The following is a 15,852-nucleotide window of genomic DNA, read 5'->3' on the forward strand; positions in this document are numbered from 1 at the left end:
CACACACACACAATAATGAGGGAGAGGGAAAGGCTGAACATGAAAGAATGGCTGAGAGTATCATAAGGGATTCTGACAGCCACATCACGGGATCTGTCCCCACTTGTGACGGCAGCAGCAGTTAACAGCTGGAGCTAATGAGCTGTCCGGAGTGAGGCCACATCTGGGTCACAGAGCCCAGTCTGTGTGTCTGGGGGATGACTCCGGCATGTGTCTGTGTTCTTCCGTAGCAACTCCCCGTAGTTTTGGGCCTGCAGCAATGTCTCAAGCCATCTTCCAACTATCTGTGGTTCCAAAGTGGGTGGTTTACAAAGAATGGTTTACAATACAATGCACGTGTGCTACCTTGGGTCCAGCCCACTCCTCAGCACTGGATGAGAAGTAAAACTAGAGGCAAGAAAAAAAAAAGTTTGTTTCTTAGTTTGGGAGGCTAGGAGATCTTCTCTGCCCCTGCTGAATTCACTGTGGAGTTAGGGCTGGTCTCGAACCCCTGATCCGGCAGCCTCTACTCCAAGTGCTAGGATTAACTGATGTGCGTCGGTTCTCCTCTCCTGTGCCATGCGAGGGTTCTTCGTGACCGACCTGAGTATAGTTACTGACTTCTGGAACCTGCATATATTCAACTTTACAAGTCAGTGCCAAAATGTTTCTGTCAGAGTCTCTAACACATCCTTTCCCCTTATAGTACACATCCCCCCACTTAAGCTAGTTTGAGTGGGTTTCTATTGCTTCCAATCAAAATGAATTTTAACCTACCCGAGCCATCAAAACCGACTACGGGATGACAGCCGTGTCTGTGATATTTCTCCTGAGAGATCCCTACCCCAACAGCTGCCATCTGCAGTGGTTTCAAAACTCCTGTGGAAATCTGTCACACCAACAGTATTGCGAGGCGAGGCCTGTGAGAGGTGGCAACGTCATGACTGTGTCACCATCACGAATGGCTGAAGGTGGCTGAGTGGGAGTGAACTAGTTATCACAGGAGCAGAGGCCTGAGAGTCTCTTCCTTCGCACACATGGACGCCCTCCAAGATCCAGCTTAATAGCTTACAACTATCATCCCAGCAGTTGAGGCAGAGGCGGGAGGATCAGGACTTTGAGGCCAGCTTCAACTACATAGTGAGTTTGAGGCCAGCCGGGGCTATGAGGTCCTGTCTGAAAAACAAAACATGAGAACTGGGGAAATAGCTTAGTGGGAAACGTGCTTGTTGCACAAATTTGAGGGCATGAGTAGAAAGCTAGGTGATGGCGGTGCCTTGTGACGTTGGTGCTCTGTGACATCGGTGCTGGGGGGAGGAAGAAGGGGCAGAGAGACACAGGCAGCTCCCTGAAGGTCACTGACCAGACACAGTGACCTCCATGGTGGTGAGCTCCAGCTTCAGTAAGAGACCCGATCTGAAAAAATACAGTCGTGTGAGCAACCTGTGATATTTGCACAACTCCAGGACATAGTTCTCAGGGTCTGTCCCCTTGGTTAAGCAATGAGTGACTGAGGAAACAAGTCCCCAGGGTACCTGCCATCCCTCAGCAATCGTGGCTACCCATGGCCTGGCGTGCTCAGGGCTGATTTGCATGTTTTTCTGTCTGCGTGAAACACATTCAACATTTTCTTTTACATTTAAAAAAAACAAAACTTTTTGGGGCTGGAGAGATGGCTCAGCAGTTAAAGGCACTCACTGCTCTTCTGGAGGATCAGGGTTCAATTCCCAGCACCCACTCAGCAGCTCACAACTGTCTGCAACTCCAGTTCCAGGGCTTAGACACTCTCACACAGACGTACAAGCAGGCAAAACACCAACGCACATAAAATAAAAGCAAACAAATAGAATCTTTCGTTTAAAACAAAGACAAACCTTTTTTCCTTTTACTTTGTTTTATGTGTATGTGTGTCCTGCCTGTATGTATGTCTGTAACCACACATGTGCATTTTTAACAGAGTGGGCCACATCCCCTGGGACTGTAGTTGCAGATGCTGTCACCTGCCAATTGGATGCTGGGAATTGAACCAGGGTTGTCATGAAGAGCAGCAGCAGGTGCTCTCAGCATCTGAGCTGTCTCTCTAGTGCACCCGTACACTTTGAGACAGGGTTTCTCTGTGTAGCCCTGGCTGGCCTAGAACTCACTATGTAGACCAGGCTAGCCTAGAACTCTGCCTCCTCAGTGTTGGGTTTAAAGGTGTATGCCACCACACCCGGCTTCATATGTACGTTGTGTGTATTTCATTTGTGTGTGAGCATATGTTTGTGCGTGGGAGTGTACACTCCATGACAACGTCTGTGGATGTCAAAGGACACCGTTAGGACTCTTTCCTTCCACCATGTGTGGTTGGGTTCCAAGAATGGAACTTAGATCGTCAGCAAGCACTTTCCTGTCTGAGCCATCTTCCTGCTCCAGCTTTGTCATTTAAACCCTGTGCCATCCATAATGGCATTCATGTACAATGATTACTCTGAATGAGACACATTCCCTTTTCTCCCAGGGGTGGTGTCACATGTCTCCTTTTCTCTGGGCTGCTGGAAAAATGTCGAATCAAGGTTGTGAGATCTAAAAAGAGGGTTTCTTTTACTAATCAAAGCGTATCATGGAAATTTTTAAAAAGAAAAAAAGAGACATAGGTGCAGGCCGGCGTGTCCTTGGGCTGGAGAGCAGGACGTCTGTCTTCGAGTCCGAACATTCCTGGTGTTGACCAGCCCGGAGCAAATTAAAAATGGGTGATGTTGAAAAAGGCAAGAAGATTTTTGTTCAGAGGTGTGCCCAGTGCCACACTGTGAGAAAGGGAGGCAAGCATAAGACTGGACCAAATCTCCAGGGTCTGTTTGGGCAGAAGACAGGTCAGGCTGCTGGATTCTCTTACACAGATGCCAGCAAGAACAGAGGCATCACCTGGGGAGAGGACACCCTCCTTGATGGAGTATTTAGAGAATCCCAAAAGTACATCCCTGGAACAAAAATGATCTTCGCTGGAATCAAGAAGACGGGAGAAAAGAAAGACCTAATAGCTTATCTTAAAAAGGCTGCTAATGAGTAATTCCACTGCCTTATTTATTACAAAACAAATGTCTCATGGCTTTTAATGTATACCATAATTTAATTCATACACCAAATTCAGATCATGAATGGCTAGCAATGTTCTTGTTGGACAGTCCTGATTTAAGTGAAACTGACTTGTCATAAAGTGGGTACGGTCTTTTTTAAAGCAACAGTTCCAGTTTTATACATGCTACCACTGCTCTCCCTTTCTCAAGATAGGATTGGACTTAATTAGTAATGTTTTACTTTCCATAAATATGGGCATGTCACCTCAAACCTACTAAATGGTTTTATACTTAGATTTATATAACTGGGCATATGAATATGCTTAAACACTGGGAACATTCTATCACTGTCTCAGAAACAAGAAGACTCACCCGTGTTTCAGTTTGTGTTCACTGACCTCTTACAGGCCATGGCTAACCACCAGGAGGCAACTGTCTATGCTTGACAGTGCAGTTTTAATTAGAATCCCCTACATCAAGGATGCTGCCTTTTACTATTGAAAGGCATTTGCTGTGGTTTATGTATGATATCAAATAAAGAGTATTTAACACTTCTTTAAAAATAAGAAGAAAAGAAAAAAAAAGCCAACTTTTCTTCCCACTGCATTCCCAGAATCCTTTGCAGCATGCCTGTTAGAACCCCTTTCACATGGTGTTTGAACTATCGATTTAGCACCTGGCTCTCTCAGAGGCTGGTGGGTTCCTCAAGGGCAAGGCGTTCTTGCGCTCTTCCTGGGAAGGATGTTGTGTGAGAAGAGGAGGGTTTTTCTACACTTTAGCGAACATGCAGTGAGGAGATTGGTTTGTTAGTAGAAAGGCTGAGCATATAGTCACACGTGCCAGTCGGATATGTGTGTGAGGAGTTGTAAGAGTGAGAGTTTGTGGGATGTGGGGCTGGAGTGAGCCAGGAGTGGGCTGTGAAGATAATAGTGCCCTGGTTGTACTGGAACCTGGAAGTTGGTGACTGTTTCTCTCTAGGCCTATATATTAAACCTGTGTCTATCACACTACACTCAGAGTGTGCAGCCTCTGTAATCTCTCAGTGAGGGGCTGGGGGCGTGGCTCAGTGGTAGAGCCCCTGCCTAGAATCCTCCAGGGAGGGACTGGGAGTGTAGCTCAGTGGTAGAGCCCCTGCCTAGAATCCCCCAGTGAGGGGCTTGGGGCATAGCCTGGTGATAGAGCCCTTGCCTAGAATCCCCCACTAAGGGGCTGGGGGAGAGGCTCAGTGGTAGAGCCCCTGCCTATCCCCCAGGGAGGGACTGGGGGCATGGCTCAGTGGTAGAGCACCTGCCTAGAATACCCCAGTGAGGAGCTGGGGGTGTGGCTCAGTGGTAGAGCTCCTGCCTAGAATCCCCCAGTGAGGGGCTGGGGGCATAGCCTGGTGGTAGAGAGCCCTTGCCTAGAATCCCCCACTAAGGGGCTGGGGGAGAGGCTCAGTGGTAGAGCCCCTGCCTAGAATCCCCCAGGGAGGTACTGGGGGCGTGGCTCAGTGGTAGAGCTCCTGCCTAGAATTCCCCAGTGAGGGGTTGGGGGTGTGGCCTGGTAGTAGAGCCCCTGCCTAGAATCCCCCAGTGAGGGGCTGGGGGCGTGGCCTGGTGGTAGAGCCCCAGCCTAGAATCCCCCAGTGAGGGGCTGGGGGCGTGGCCTGGTGGTAGAGCCCCAGCCTAGAATCCCCCAGTGAGGGGCTGGGGGACGTGGCCTAGTGGTAGAGTGCTTGCCTAACACATCTGTGATCCTGCACAGCACAAAGAGAAAGACAGCAATAACAGAAGCGCCACAGACCAGTGACCAGCCTCTGTTCCTCTCCCTGCATGTGTGTAGGGTTGGGTGCTTGCTGTGCCATGGCCTTTTCTGTGATTCCTAAGACCGTGTGTGGTATAAATCATGTTCTTGTCCCTTTCCAGGTCTCCCTACCCAGCGTGTCTTATGTTCCTGGGACCCTTCTGGGTGGATGCAGATGTAGGTGACTGTCCCACACTTTGGTGTCTTTGGCTCCATGTCCATAGAGCCAAGAGTGGGGCCTCCATGACCCTGAAGCCCAGGAAGTGCTCTGGGAAGTTAACAGTTGGAGATTAGATTCCATGAATCATGAGATGAGGAGGAGGAATCCAGATCTGTGTGTGCTCTGGGGCAGGGCCAGGCTCTCAGGCTCACGCTAAGAATGGCACTGACCTCCAGCTGACCGGCAGGTCCCGGACTCAGGCCCTGCACATTTATACATACAATTTCGTATTTATCCCATATTTTCTGTTAGGTATTTGTAGTGCATTGATAAATAACAATGACGTGGATTGTTTGTAATGGTTTAGAGTCATTATAAATGACATCATTGATTAATATGATCATCTATGATTTCAGAGGCCAAGAAGAAACTGAGGCTCAGAAAGATTACCTGTCTCTGCCCAAAGTCACTCAGAAAGTACACAGCAGAGGCCAGATCTAAGCTCCCGAGCTGGGGAGATGGCTCAGTGGGTAAAGGGCTTGCCTTGCGTGCGTGAGGACAGGGGTCCCGGTGCAAGCCTGTGACCTTATTACTGCGAGGTGCAGGGCCATGAAGGAGACAGGGTCTGGATACAGGCAGTTTTGCTCCGTAGGCAATTGTGTTACATGTTTGGCTTCATTAAAATTATATTTATTGCTACTGTTTGCATGTACATGAGGTAGGGAGAGGCATGAGGAGGTAACAGGAGAAAGTTGTGAAACTGGCGCTTCTCCTTCCACCTGTATGTAGTTATGTGGATCTATGTAGTGTGTGTGCGTATTCAAGTGCGCATGCGTGCGAGCGTGCATGTGTTCGTGTTAGAGTTCAGAGGTCACCATCCAGTGCCTTCCTCAGTCACCCTTTACGCTTTTTGTTTTTATTTGTTTGGTTCTTACTTTTGCTTTAAAAGAAAGTATCTCATTACGTAGCCCTGGGTGGCTGCCTAGAACTTGTTAGACCAGGCTAGCCTCAGACTCACAGATCTCCACTTGCCTCGGCCTCCTGGGTCCTGGGATTAAAGGTGAACTCCACCATTCAGCTCTCCACTTGTTTTTGCTATTAAACAATGTAAATCATTTTTGCTCTACATGTACGAGTGTGCCACCTAGGTGTCTAATGCCGTGAAGCCCGGAAGAAAGGGTTGGGTCCACTGGAACTGGAGTTATAAGCAGCTCTAAGCCATTACGTGGGCTCTGGAAACTGAGGCCTGCTCCTCTCTCTGGCAGTGCTCTTAACTGCTGAGCCATTCTTCCAGCCTCTGTCCACTTATCTTTGAGACCGGGTCTCCCTGGGACCTGGAGGCCGCCAGATCAGCTGTTGTGCCTACTGGGGAGCAGGAGCTCTGCCTTTCCCGGCACTGGATTAAAAGCTCTGCGGGTGTGCCTGGCCATCTGCACTGGTGCTGGGATTTGAACTCCGGGCCACATATTGCAGGCTTTTGGTTTGGTTTGGCTTGGTTTGGTTTGGTTTGGTTTTTTTCTGAGACAGAGTTTCTCTGTGTAGCCCTGGCTGTCCTGGAACTCACTCTGTAGACCAGGCTGGCCTCGAACTCAGAAACCCGCCTGCCTCTGCATACATGGTGGCGCTAGAGATGAGTCCCTCACACATGCAAGGCTCATCCTCCATCACTGACTTCCATCCCAGGCACCGAAACACACTGTCAGCCATCCACTGTCACCATTACAATCCAACAAACAGCATTGGAGAAAAGCACTGTCCATTTCCCAGGCGAAGAGACTGTGTGGGGTGCATGTCTATAATGCAGCACTAGGGAGGCTGAGACAGGAGGATGGCTGTAAGTTTAAGGCCAGCTATGTTGGGAGCTATTAAGGCAACGCTATTGTCCTGATCTCTAAATTGGGCCTCTCCCTCCCCCCACCCCAGAAGAAAAGAGGGTCAAAAGCGGGCCACCGACACACTGCTCTGAGAACAACCACAGAAGGTTCCAGCCCTAAATCATCGCAGATGTCCTGACCACACCCTGATACCGCCAAGTTCCTGCTTCCAGGTGTAACTGCCTAAAGAATGTGCAATTCTATTGCCCCACCCCTCCCACTGATAAGTACCTGTACTTCCCCTTTTCCTTGTACAATTCTATTGCCCCATCCTTCCTGCTGAAAGGCACTTCCCCTTTTGCTTGTGCATTTAAGCCTTGGGCCTTTCTCAATACAGTGGGGTCTTGATGCAATTCAGAACATTTCCGGGTCGTTATTCGCACCAGACCCTCGTCTCTCTCTACCCACCATTTGGTTCTTAGGAGAAGGTCCCCTCGAGACCCTCGAATAACTGGACCTGCTGGACGGGTCACAGCTATATATTGAGACCCTACCTCAGAAAACTAAAATAAGAGGAGAAGGTAAAAAAAGAAGGAGGAGGAAGAGGAGAAGGAGGAGGAGGAGGAAGAGGAGGAAGGAGAGAAGGAGGGGAGAAAGCCTCCAGGTGTGGCTGGAGGCTGTGGGTTCTATACCCAGAACCACACACAAACAGAACTCCAGCTCTTGAGGTAAGGGAGAGGGTGGACGCCACGCCCCTGTCCTCTCCCCTGCCTGTGCTTTTGGGTGGAGGGAGGGGTGGGGAAGAGGAAGCTCATCTCTTCGTCCATTTGTAAACACTCCGTATAGCATAGCTACATCTAGATTTTGGGAACCCTTTTTAATTCACCAAGTACTTATTTAGTTAAGTTAATATCCCCAGCCCTTTCAGTTGTACAAACAGTCTCACTCTGTAGCCCAAGCTGGCCCACAGCTTCTTCTCCTACCTCAGGTTCCTCAGTGCTGGGATTTGAGGTCTGTGCCGACTTTTTCAGCCTTTCCCTTTTATCTTTCTCTTCCCTTTTTATGTGTCCATGTGTCCGTGTGTGGCATATGCACACACGTGTGAGATATATGCATTAATGTGCATGTGTACACAAAGGCCACAGGAGGGCTGATCTATCTATTCTGATCCATCAACAAAGTAATGTCAAGAGACGAGGTCTCTCACTGAACCTGGAGCTAGGCTGCCAGTCAGCAAGTCTCAGCCATCCTCCTGCCTCTGCCCCCTGCAGTGCTGGTGTTATAAGTGCCACATTCCCATGGGTGCTGGGGCTCAGAACTCAGGTTTCCCTGCTGAGCCATCTCTCCAGTCCTGACTTTTCCCATTTAAAACCTTTAATTTATTTTTTAATTATGTGTGAACATGCATGTCTCTGTGGGTGTGCGTGCATGTGATTGTAAGGTGCCCATAGACGCCCAAAGTGATGAGTCTCCTGGATCATGGCCCTCTTCAAGGATATGAACTCGGAATCATCTCCTTTCTATCTATCTATCTATCTATCTATCTATCTATCTATCTATCTATCTATCTATCATCTATCTATCTATCTATCTATCTATCCCCCATTCACCCAGGATCCCAAATACATCCCCAGGGCTTTGACTCCTATTTGCTTTGTAGCCAAAGATAACCTTGAGCTCCTGATCCCCCTGCCTCTACTTCCTCATTGCTTTCCCCCACCACAGCTACTCTGTAAACAATGGCAAGGGATCAAATCCCAGGTTTTACGAGTGCTAGGCAAACACTCTGAGCCTTATCTCCAACCCCTAGACTGTCTTTAACCAGTCCAAGGCGTTAGGGTTTTATCCCCATCTTGTATTTACTATTCAGTGGTGTGATGTTTTCCACACTGCTCAGGTAGGTCTCTGGTGCCAAGGACAGGGGGCGTGTCCTCATTCCAGTGAGCGCCAAGGACAGGGGGTGTGTCCTCATTCCTCCCTTGTCTTTATCTCATATATTCTCTCTTCCCATGGGTCATAAGTGCACCTCAGACCTCTCATGGTTCATTGTCACCATGTCCCTGCTGTGCCCACTGCTGCTGGCTTTAGCCCTGGTGGCTGTCCCTGGTGCCCATGGCAATTGCCCGGTGCCCGCAGACCTGAAGAAGTCAGATGGGACGCGTACGTGCGCCAGACTCTATGAGAAGAGTGATCCATACTATGACAACTGCTGCCAGGGGCCCGTGTTGTCTGTGGAGCCAGGTACTGACCTGCCCTATCTGCCCTCGGGCTGGTCTAACACTGCATCGTCTCTGGTAGTGGGCCAGCGCTGTGAGATCACTGTGTGGTCTCTCCCCGGTAAGCATGGCAAGACCCGCAAGTTCACCGCGGGTTCTTACCCTCGCCTGGAAGAGTACCGCAAAGGCATCTTTGGAGACTGGTCCGACTCCATCTCTGCCCTCTACTGCAAGTGAGTACCTACCCAATCCCACCACCCAAACCCAAGGCTCGCTCCCACAGAATCCAGAGACCCCCAGATTCATACTAAGAAAAGTAGATTTCTCCTTAGAAACTGTTCCTGGAGGTCCCATCTCTGAGTGCACCCCCTAGACTAATCCTGTCATCTTCTATCTTATGGCCCTCACCACCACCCCTAGGCTCTTAGACAAACTCTAGGCTCCCCATACCAGGAAGTCAACAATGCCAACCAACTTGTGCCTCCATTCTAGAAACCCTTCCACTCAGCGCCGCCCTAATTCTGCACTTGCATGAGGTTTCCTGGCCTAAGAATGAGGGGGTCACTGGCTCCTCTGGGGTCCTTAGACCCCTAAGCCAGCCCTGCCTCATTACATTCGAAAGCCCCTAGATCCAACTCTGAGACTTAAAAACCTCTCAGGCCTCGAGACCCCAGGCCCAAATCTTGAAGAGTCAGTCTGGTCTAACCCTCCACCCCCACCCACTTTGTTTAGATTAGCCCCAAATCCTGAAACCATTTGTAGACCTCCCAGGCTCATTCCTAGTGGTCCCCAGGTCCAGCAATCGTCCCAAGACCCACAGACCTCGGGTATCCTCTGTTTCACTGTAACAACACCCCAAGTCAGCTCAGCGGAATCCCTCAAAAAAAAAATGCCTGACCCCAAGCTCCTCAACCTGGAGCCTTGAACCCCTCCTCAGACCTTCCCACACGGGACAATCTCTGTCCGGACACCCCCTGTTGGGAATTCATGTTTCTGTTACAGGTGCTATTGATGCCTTGAGGCTCTGTCTACCCAGCCTGGCCTTGGGAATTGCTGTAGCTCCAAGAGCCAGGAGGCAAGATGACCCCACGACCTGCTCTCATAGCTTCCCTGTAATACAGCCCTTTCAAAGTTACAACCCTGTGTGACATCTGTGTGTGTTTGAGACCCAGCATCCACGGGTGGGTAGAATAGGAGACAGCAGAGTGATCAGATCTGAGTCAGACCATACTGGGGACGCAGCCTTTGATTGTAATTTGGGTTGGGATGAACAAAGACATCCAGGGAGCAGGAGCGAGCACTGCTGGCTGCTGTCTAAATATTTAAACACTTCTTGATTACTTCTCGACATTAATGCCTATAACGTCAGGGTCATTCTAGGACCTTGTGCCAGGGTAGAACCACAGTGTATTGGATGATGTGGTAAGAGGCAGCGGCTCTACCATTGAGCCACGCCCCCAGCCCCTCACTGGGGGATTCTAGGCAGGGACTCTACCACTGAGCCACGCCCCCAATCCCTCACTGGGGGATTCTAGGCAGGGGCTCTACCACTGAGCCACGCCCCCAATCCCTCACTGGGGGATTCTAGGCAGGGGCTCTCCCACTGAGCCACACCTACATCCCTCTCTTTACTTTTTTATTTTGGAACAGGGTTTAACTAAGTTGCCCGGGTTATCTTTTAACTTGAGATCCCTTTAACTCAGCCTCCTTAGTAGAGGGACTTAAAGACTTGACACTGGGTTGTTAATTACATTTAATGTCCCTTCCCTGACATATGGAAGACACTTTAGTTCAAACTTATGTTTCTGTTCAGGTTGTGATCTCGGCTTCACCTTTGTCCCAGGCGTGGGAGCTTTTAATGGCTGTCTGGTTCGAGTGAGTCTGGGATGTCCTAGGCAGAGAGATGGGTAGAGCTCTGTAGGAATGTAATCCAGGGTAGACTGGAGACAGGACTGGGATTTGGGGAGATTCTGAGAGTTAAGGGATGAGGAAGAGCAGGTATGTGAGAATACTTCAGGGCACACACTGGGGGATATAAACAGGTCAACTGTCAGGGGCCTATGAGATGGATTAGCCCATAAAGGGACTTGCAACCAATCCTGACAACCTCAGGTAGATCTCCAGGACCCACAAGGTAGAAGGAAAAACTGAGGTCAGGCTAGGCCCAGTGGTGCAGACATATAACCTCAGCTCCTCAAAAGGCTGAGGCAGAAGATTGAAAATTAAAAGCCAGGCTGGGCCACTTAGACCTTGTCACAGAATTTCAATAAATAAAAAGAACTCTGGGGATATAGTTCAGTGGTAGACAACTTGTCCAGTATACACAAAAGAACCTGAGTTCAATTCCCTGCACTGCACAAAAGAGGTAAGAGGTAGGAGGTCAGAGGTCACAGTCAATGAAAAAGATCCAGAGGTCACAGAAGTACCCGGAGTTCAAGGATTGGCTGAGTGGGTGAGATGTGGACTGAGGGGGCTTCTAATGAACATAGATAGAGCAGGCAGACAACCAGCCTCTGAGCACATGTTTCTTAGAGCCACTCTCTGAAAGTTTATTCACCAGCACGGAGACGATCAGTTGGTCTACAAGGGGTGGCCCTGCCCAGAGACACACATTCATAGAGGCGTAGAGATGTCAAAGGAGAGCCAGGGACCAAGCAGGATCTGAGAGGCCTGGGCAGGGAGAAATAGGAAGGAGCTGGGGGCAGAGAAGGGAGCAAGGTGGGGCCAGGGGTGAAGGAAACGGGGGTGGCGGGAGGAAAGGTCCGAGGATGAGCAGGGATGGGGGGGGGGGGGGAAGAAGGGCTCTAAGAAGTGAAGAAAAGTCAGAGGGGTGAGGGGGGCTCAGGGAGGAAAAGAGGGGTCAGACGAAGGTAAGGAGGCATCAAGGAGGTGAGAAGGAGGATTGGTTGGGGGTGAGGAGGGGTCAGACTGTTGCTAAGCACACACACAAAAGGCAGAAGCCAGGGAGCATCATAGAAATGCCAAGGGCTCGGAGGTGACAAACATCAGGGACTTTCAAAGGATCGATCGCGTTAGCCTTGGGGAGAGCCTGGTCAGAGGTCACTCCCGGAGCTGCACAGACACAGAAGAGTCGGTCACCCTTGTCCTCCGCAGTCCCCCAGGCTCCATGCGGTTCTTAGCCTTGTGCTGGAAGTAGACAAAGCGCACTCCGGGGCCGTACTGGCGGAAGACGTGGGACACCTGTGGCAGCCCAGAGTTAGGAAGAAAGTCTCACCAGGGTCCCACAGCCTGCTGGCGTCCCTTCCTCCCTCTGCCCAAGGTCGGGGGGGGGGGGGGGGGGGAAGAACACCTGTGCAGGCGGGCGGGACCTGGCAGCGCATTTATCTCACCTGAATCCAGCGGCCAGGGGGTCCTCTCCCATTGGTCCGAGGGGCCACGTGGTGCTGGGCAATGACCGTGCGGCGGTCAGCTGCTAACAGCCAGACATGCAGCTCATAAACACACTGGTCTAGGCGGCTGTCCTCGAACCTGGAGGAGGTTCAGATTTTGACTGCCATGCGGCCACAACATCATCTCATCCCCCAGCCTGGTCCTAGACCCAGCTACGACAATCTCCAGATCTAGCCTCCGAGCCCTGGGCTGGCGGAGACCAAGACAACCCCATGCTCTGTTCTCTGAGGCCCATTGTCCAGGGGCGGTCGGGGGCTGGGGGGAGTTGACATGTCATCAATAGTGACGGCTACATCTGTAGATGGAGGGGCACAGGCACAAGTTGAGGTGAGATGGGGTACAGGCAGAGGGTAAGAACTGAAAGAGGGTGCTGGTAGAGTTTAGGGGTCCGGTGGGGAACACAGGGCATTGGAGCAAATTCATATATGGCCCCTCCATATGACTGGAGTAGGTTTCCCGTTGGAGCTGTGTGGAAAAAAAAAAAAAAAAACCTGTCTTTTTAATAGGAGAAAAATGAGTCTAAAAATCAGGGGCATAGGCTTCGGGGAATAAAGGAACAGCCTGGCCCAGAGGGAACCCACCCAGCTGACACCTGAAAGATACAAAGGTTGGGGCCGGAGGAGAGAAGGCTTGGGTGAGACCACAGAGTCAAGGGGTATTGGTGAGGGAGGGGCTCAGGCCCTCGGGAGCAAGGAAGTCTGAGCTCTGGAGAGCCTCGGATGACGTGAGCAGGTAGTCAGGGAGGGCGGGGCTCACCAGTCCATGATGGTGATGTCAGGCTGTTCGTCATCCAGCAGCTCCTCCCACAGCTTCTTGGCCAGCAGGTTCACGCACTGCTCCTTCACAGTCCAGCTGCAGACAAACAAGAGAGGAGATGGGCCTGGCAGTCCCACAACCCTGAGGTCTCCCAGGGAACAGGAAGCATGGTGACAGGGTTCTAGGTACGGCAGGAGACCCTCCCCCTCAGCCCCTACCCCCCTGCAGTAGGACCTGGCAGTCCTGGTTCCCAGGAGACCCTGGAGAACAATACACACAAACCCTCAGTTCCAGGAGAGAGCTGACACTTAAGGTGATGACTGGATCCAGGCCTGGAATCTTAGCTACTCTATGAGTTAGAGGATTGGAAGTTCAAGGCCTACTTGGGCAACTTAGCGAGACCCTACCTCAGAAAAACAAAAACAAAAACGAAAACAGACTAGGAGCATGGCTCATCAGGAGAGCACTTATCCAGAATCCTCCGGGGAGGGGCTGGGGGCGTGGCTCAGTAAAAAAAAAAAAAAAAAAAAAACCAAAACAAAAAAAGTAGCGATTTATCTAGTTTAAGGGATACTTTAATCAGTTCATTCAAAAACAAGAACAGATTTAGGAAAGATGAGATTTGACCCCGAGCCCCTGAATTACACACACCCTCCCATCTACGGTTCAGGAGCTCAACTGGACCTGGAGGTCTCTCCCAGGGAAAGAGGGTGAGATTTACCAAACACCTACTGTGCGCTGACCAGACATCTTGGGCGCCTGTGCCGCATGTTTCATAGGCAATCAGTTATGACTAACCCTGTCACGGAGCCAGAAAGGGAGGCCCCCTCTGCAGGCGCCTCAGCAAAGAAAGTTTGAGGAGAGGAGAGTAATTCCTCCTGCCCCCACTCCCACCCCCAGACCCTGTGGCAACTCACCTGAGAGGCCCCTGGAGGTTCTGAGTGGTAATGTACCATCCACGGAAATTACCTGGCCAGTGAGGAGGATGGAAGGGTTGGTGGGATGTTCCTTGAGGGGTACCATCCTCCCAGGCAGAATCCCCAGTGCTTACCCAGCTCCTTCAGGGGTTTTCGGGTGGGACCCGTGGGGGGCGCCGGCTGGTAGATATTAATGCCTGAATCACACAAGGGAATGGCGCCTCAGGCCAGTGCCCACCTCCTCAAGTCTTCCTACCCCTGGAGCTAGACTGGAAGGGCAGGAACCCGAGCCGGGCTAGACCAGCCTGGCAGGGATTAAGGAGGTTGGTGGGCGGTTATGGTGAGTCTCTGGAGCTCTGGAAGAATCCAGAGAAAGGGACCGAAACACGGGTAGAGGGGAGGGAGAGAAACGGAGACAGAAAGACACACAGAGACAAGATGCAGAGAGTAGGACAGAGATAGGGAGATACAGAAGTGCACTGACGAGGCAGAGATGCCTGCTGAGAGAAAGAAATAGACAGGAGCCACAGAGAAAGATGAATAAGAGACCGAGGGTCTGAGCAGCGCGCCAGGGGTCCCCAGGCTGCGTCCCCACCTTCTGGGTTGGGTGAGCTGAGCAGGTTGCGGTAGAGCGGCCGCTCCAGGAACAGCAGCTGCCAGCTGATTCTCGGGGGCAGCTCCAGCTTCCCGCTCAGGGGTCCCCATTCTTCTACTAGCAGCTGCCTGGCTTCAACCTCAGTCGGTGCATTGGGCTGCGGGAGCTCCGGGGTCACCGGGGACGTGGGAGACCTTGGGGACGGCGGTGGTGGCGGGGACTGGGGATGCGGCGGCAGTTCCTCCGAGTTCAGGGACCCCTCGGCTTCCATCCTGCCACTGAGCGTGTCTCTGTCCTGTGTCTTCTCCATCCCTAAGGTTTGGGCGACTGGGTCGTGGTTCCTAGGATCCAGGTTAACTGGAGGTGGAGGGGCGGGGCAAGTCATCGGGCTTTTAAGAGAGGGCGTGTTAGGGGAAGGATCTGAGCCCCGGGGGTGGGGGGGCCCTCCTCTCTCAGACCAGCAGCCCAGTTCTCAAGGTCCTCCTCCTTCTGACCTAGTGTTCCAGCCTCCCCAGCCCTCCTCCCTCAGACTCAGTGGTCCAGCCGCCAGCCTCCTCCCTCAGAAAAGGTCCAGTCCCCACCCCCTCAACTTCTCATTCTTCTGCCCCAGTTTCCCCAGGGCCAGCTGAGGACCTCGCCTGACCCCTGGGGCTAATGTCAAGCTCTCTAATGATGTGTATCCTCCTCCTTAAGGAGTTTTGGCTGGCAAAACTGAGGCCAGTTAAAGCCAACGCCACCCCTTCCCCCTCCTCACCCCCATGTGGGGCTCAGAATGGGCAGGGGTCCAGCCTCAGGCTCTCTCCCGGGATTCACAGGAGGCACTCCGATAATTTTTTTCTTTCTTCTTTTTTGGTCCTGGAGAGCGAAACGTGTTAATCAAAGTGAGACTAGAAGCATAGATGGGGGAGGGGGGTGTCCTGGAGGCCGTAGCCCCTGGCTGTTTCCCCCCCCCCCAATTACTGTGTCCTTCCCTACTTCCTCCCTGAGAGAGTATGGGCACAGTGAAGGCAGAACTTTGGGGCATGAGGAACCTGTACGGCCAGATACCCAAGGCCACTTCCTGTCTGTGGCCCCATTTCCCGCCCCGGTCTACTTCTCCCTAAGTGGAGACCATCAGCAGCGGGGAGCTTTGGTGACTCTGTTTGCCAGGAGGTGTTGGCGCTCTT

The 15,852-nt window shown here is 51.6% G+C and overlaps 2 protein-coding genes and 1 pseudogene across 4 annotated transcripts; 2 read left to right on the forward strand and 1 right to left on the reverse strand.

Moving 5' to 3' along the window:
* On the forward strand, positions 2,610-3,594 carry Gm19880 (predicted gene, 19880; annotated as a pseudogene).
* Positions 8,821-10,146, forward strand: Sycn (syncollin). Its single transcript, NM_026716.3, has 2 exons — positions 8,821-9,240; positions 10,010-10,146. Exons 1-2 carry the CDS (start codon positions 8,846-8,848, stop codon positions 10,017-10,019), a joined length of 405 nt encoding a protein of 134 aa, NP_080992.3. The 5' UTR covers positions 8,821-8,845; the 3' UTR covers positions 10,020-10,146.
* Positions 10,147-11,527: 1,381 nt separating this feature from the next.
* Nccrp1 (non-specific cytotoxic cell receptor protein 1 homolog (zebrafish)) lies at positions 11,528-15,684 on the reverse strand. Of its 3 annotated transcripts, XM_030242451.1 has the most exons (7): positions 15,441-15,684; positions 14,687-15,043; positions 14,226-14,288; positions 14,092-14,143; positions 13,175-13,270; positions 12,358-12,496; positions 11,528-12,208 (listed from the first exon to the last, which is right to left on the reverse strand). In XM_030242451.1, exons 2-7 carry the CDS (start codon positions 14,994-14,996, stop codon positions 12,068-12,070), a joined length of 801 nt encoding a protein of 266 aa, XP_030098311.1. In that variant the 5' UTR covers positions 14,997-15,043; positions 15,441-15,684; the 3' UTR covers positions 11,528-12,067. The 3 variants fall into 3 exon arrangements, with proteins under 3 accessions (XP_030098311.1, XP_030098312.1, NP_001074584.2); NM_001081115.2 differs by lacking the exon at positions 15,441-15,684 and having other exon boundaries at positions 11,532-12,208; positions 14,687-15,015; XM_030242452.1 differs by lacking the exons at positions 14,092-14,143; positions 14,226-14,288; positions 14,687-15,043; positions 15,441-15,684 and adding an exon at positions 13,907-13,959.
* Positions 15,685-15,852: the final 168 nt, after the last annotated feature.

Source organism: Mus musculus, chromosome 7 (assembly GCF_000001635.26).
Source record: "Mus musculus strain C57BL/6J chromosome 7, GRCm38.p6 C57BL/6J".
NCBI lineage: Eukaryota > Metazoa > Chordata > Mammalia > Rodentia > Muridae > Mus > Mus musculus.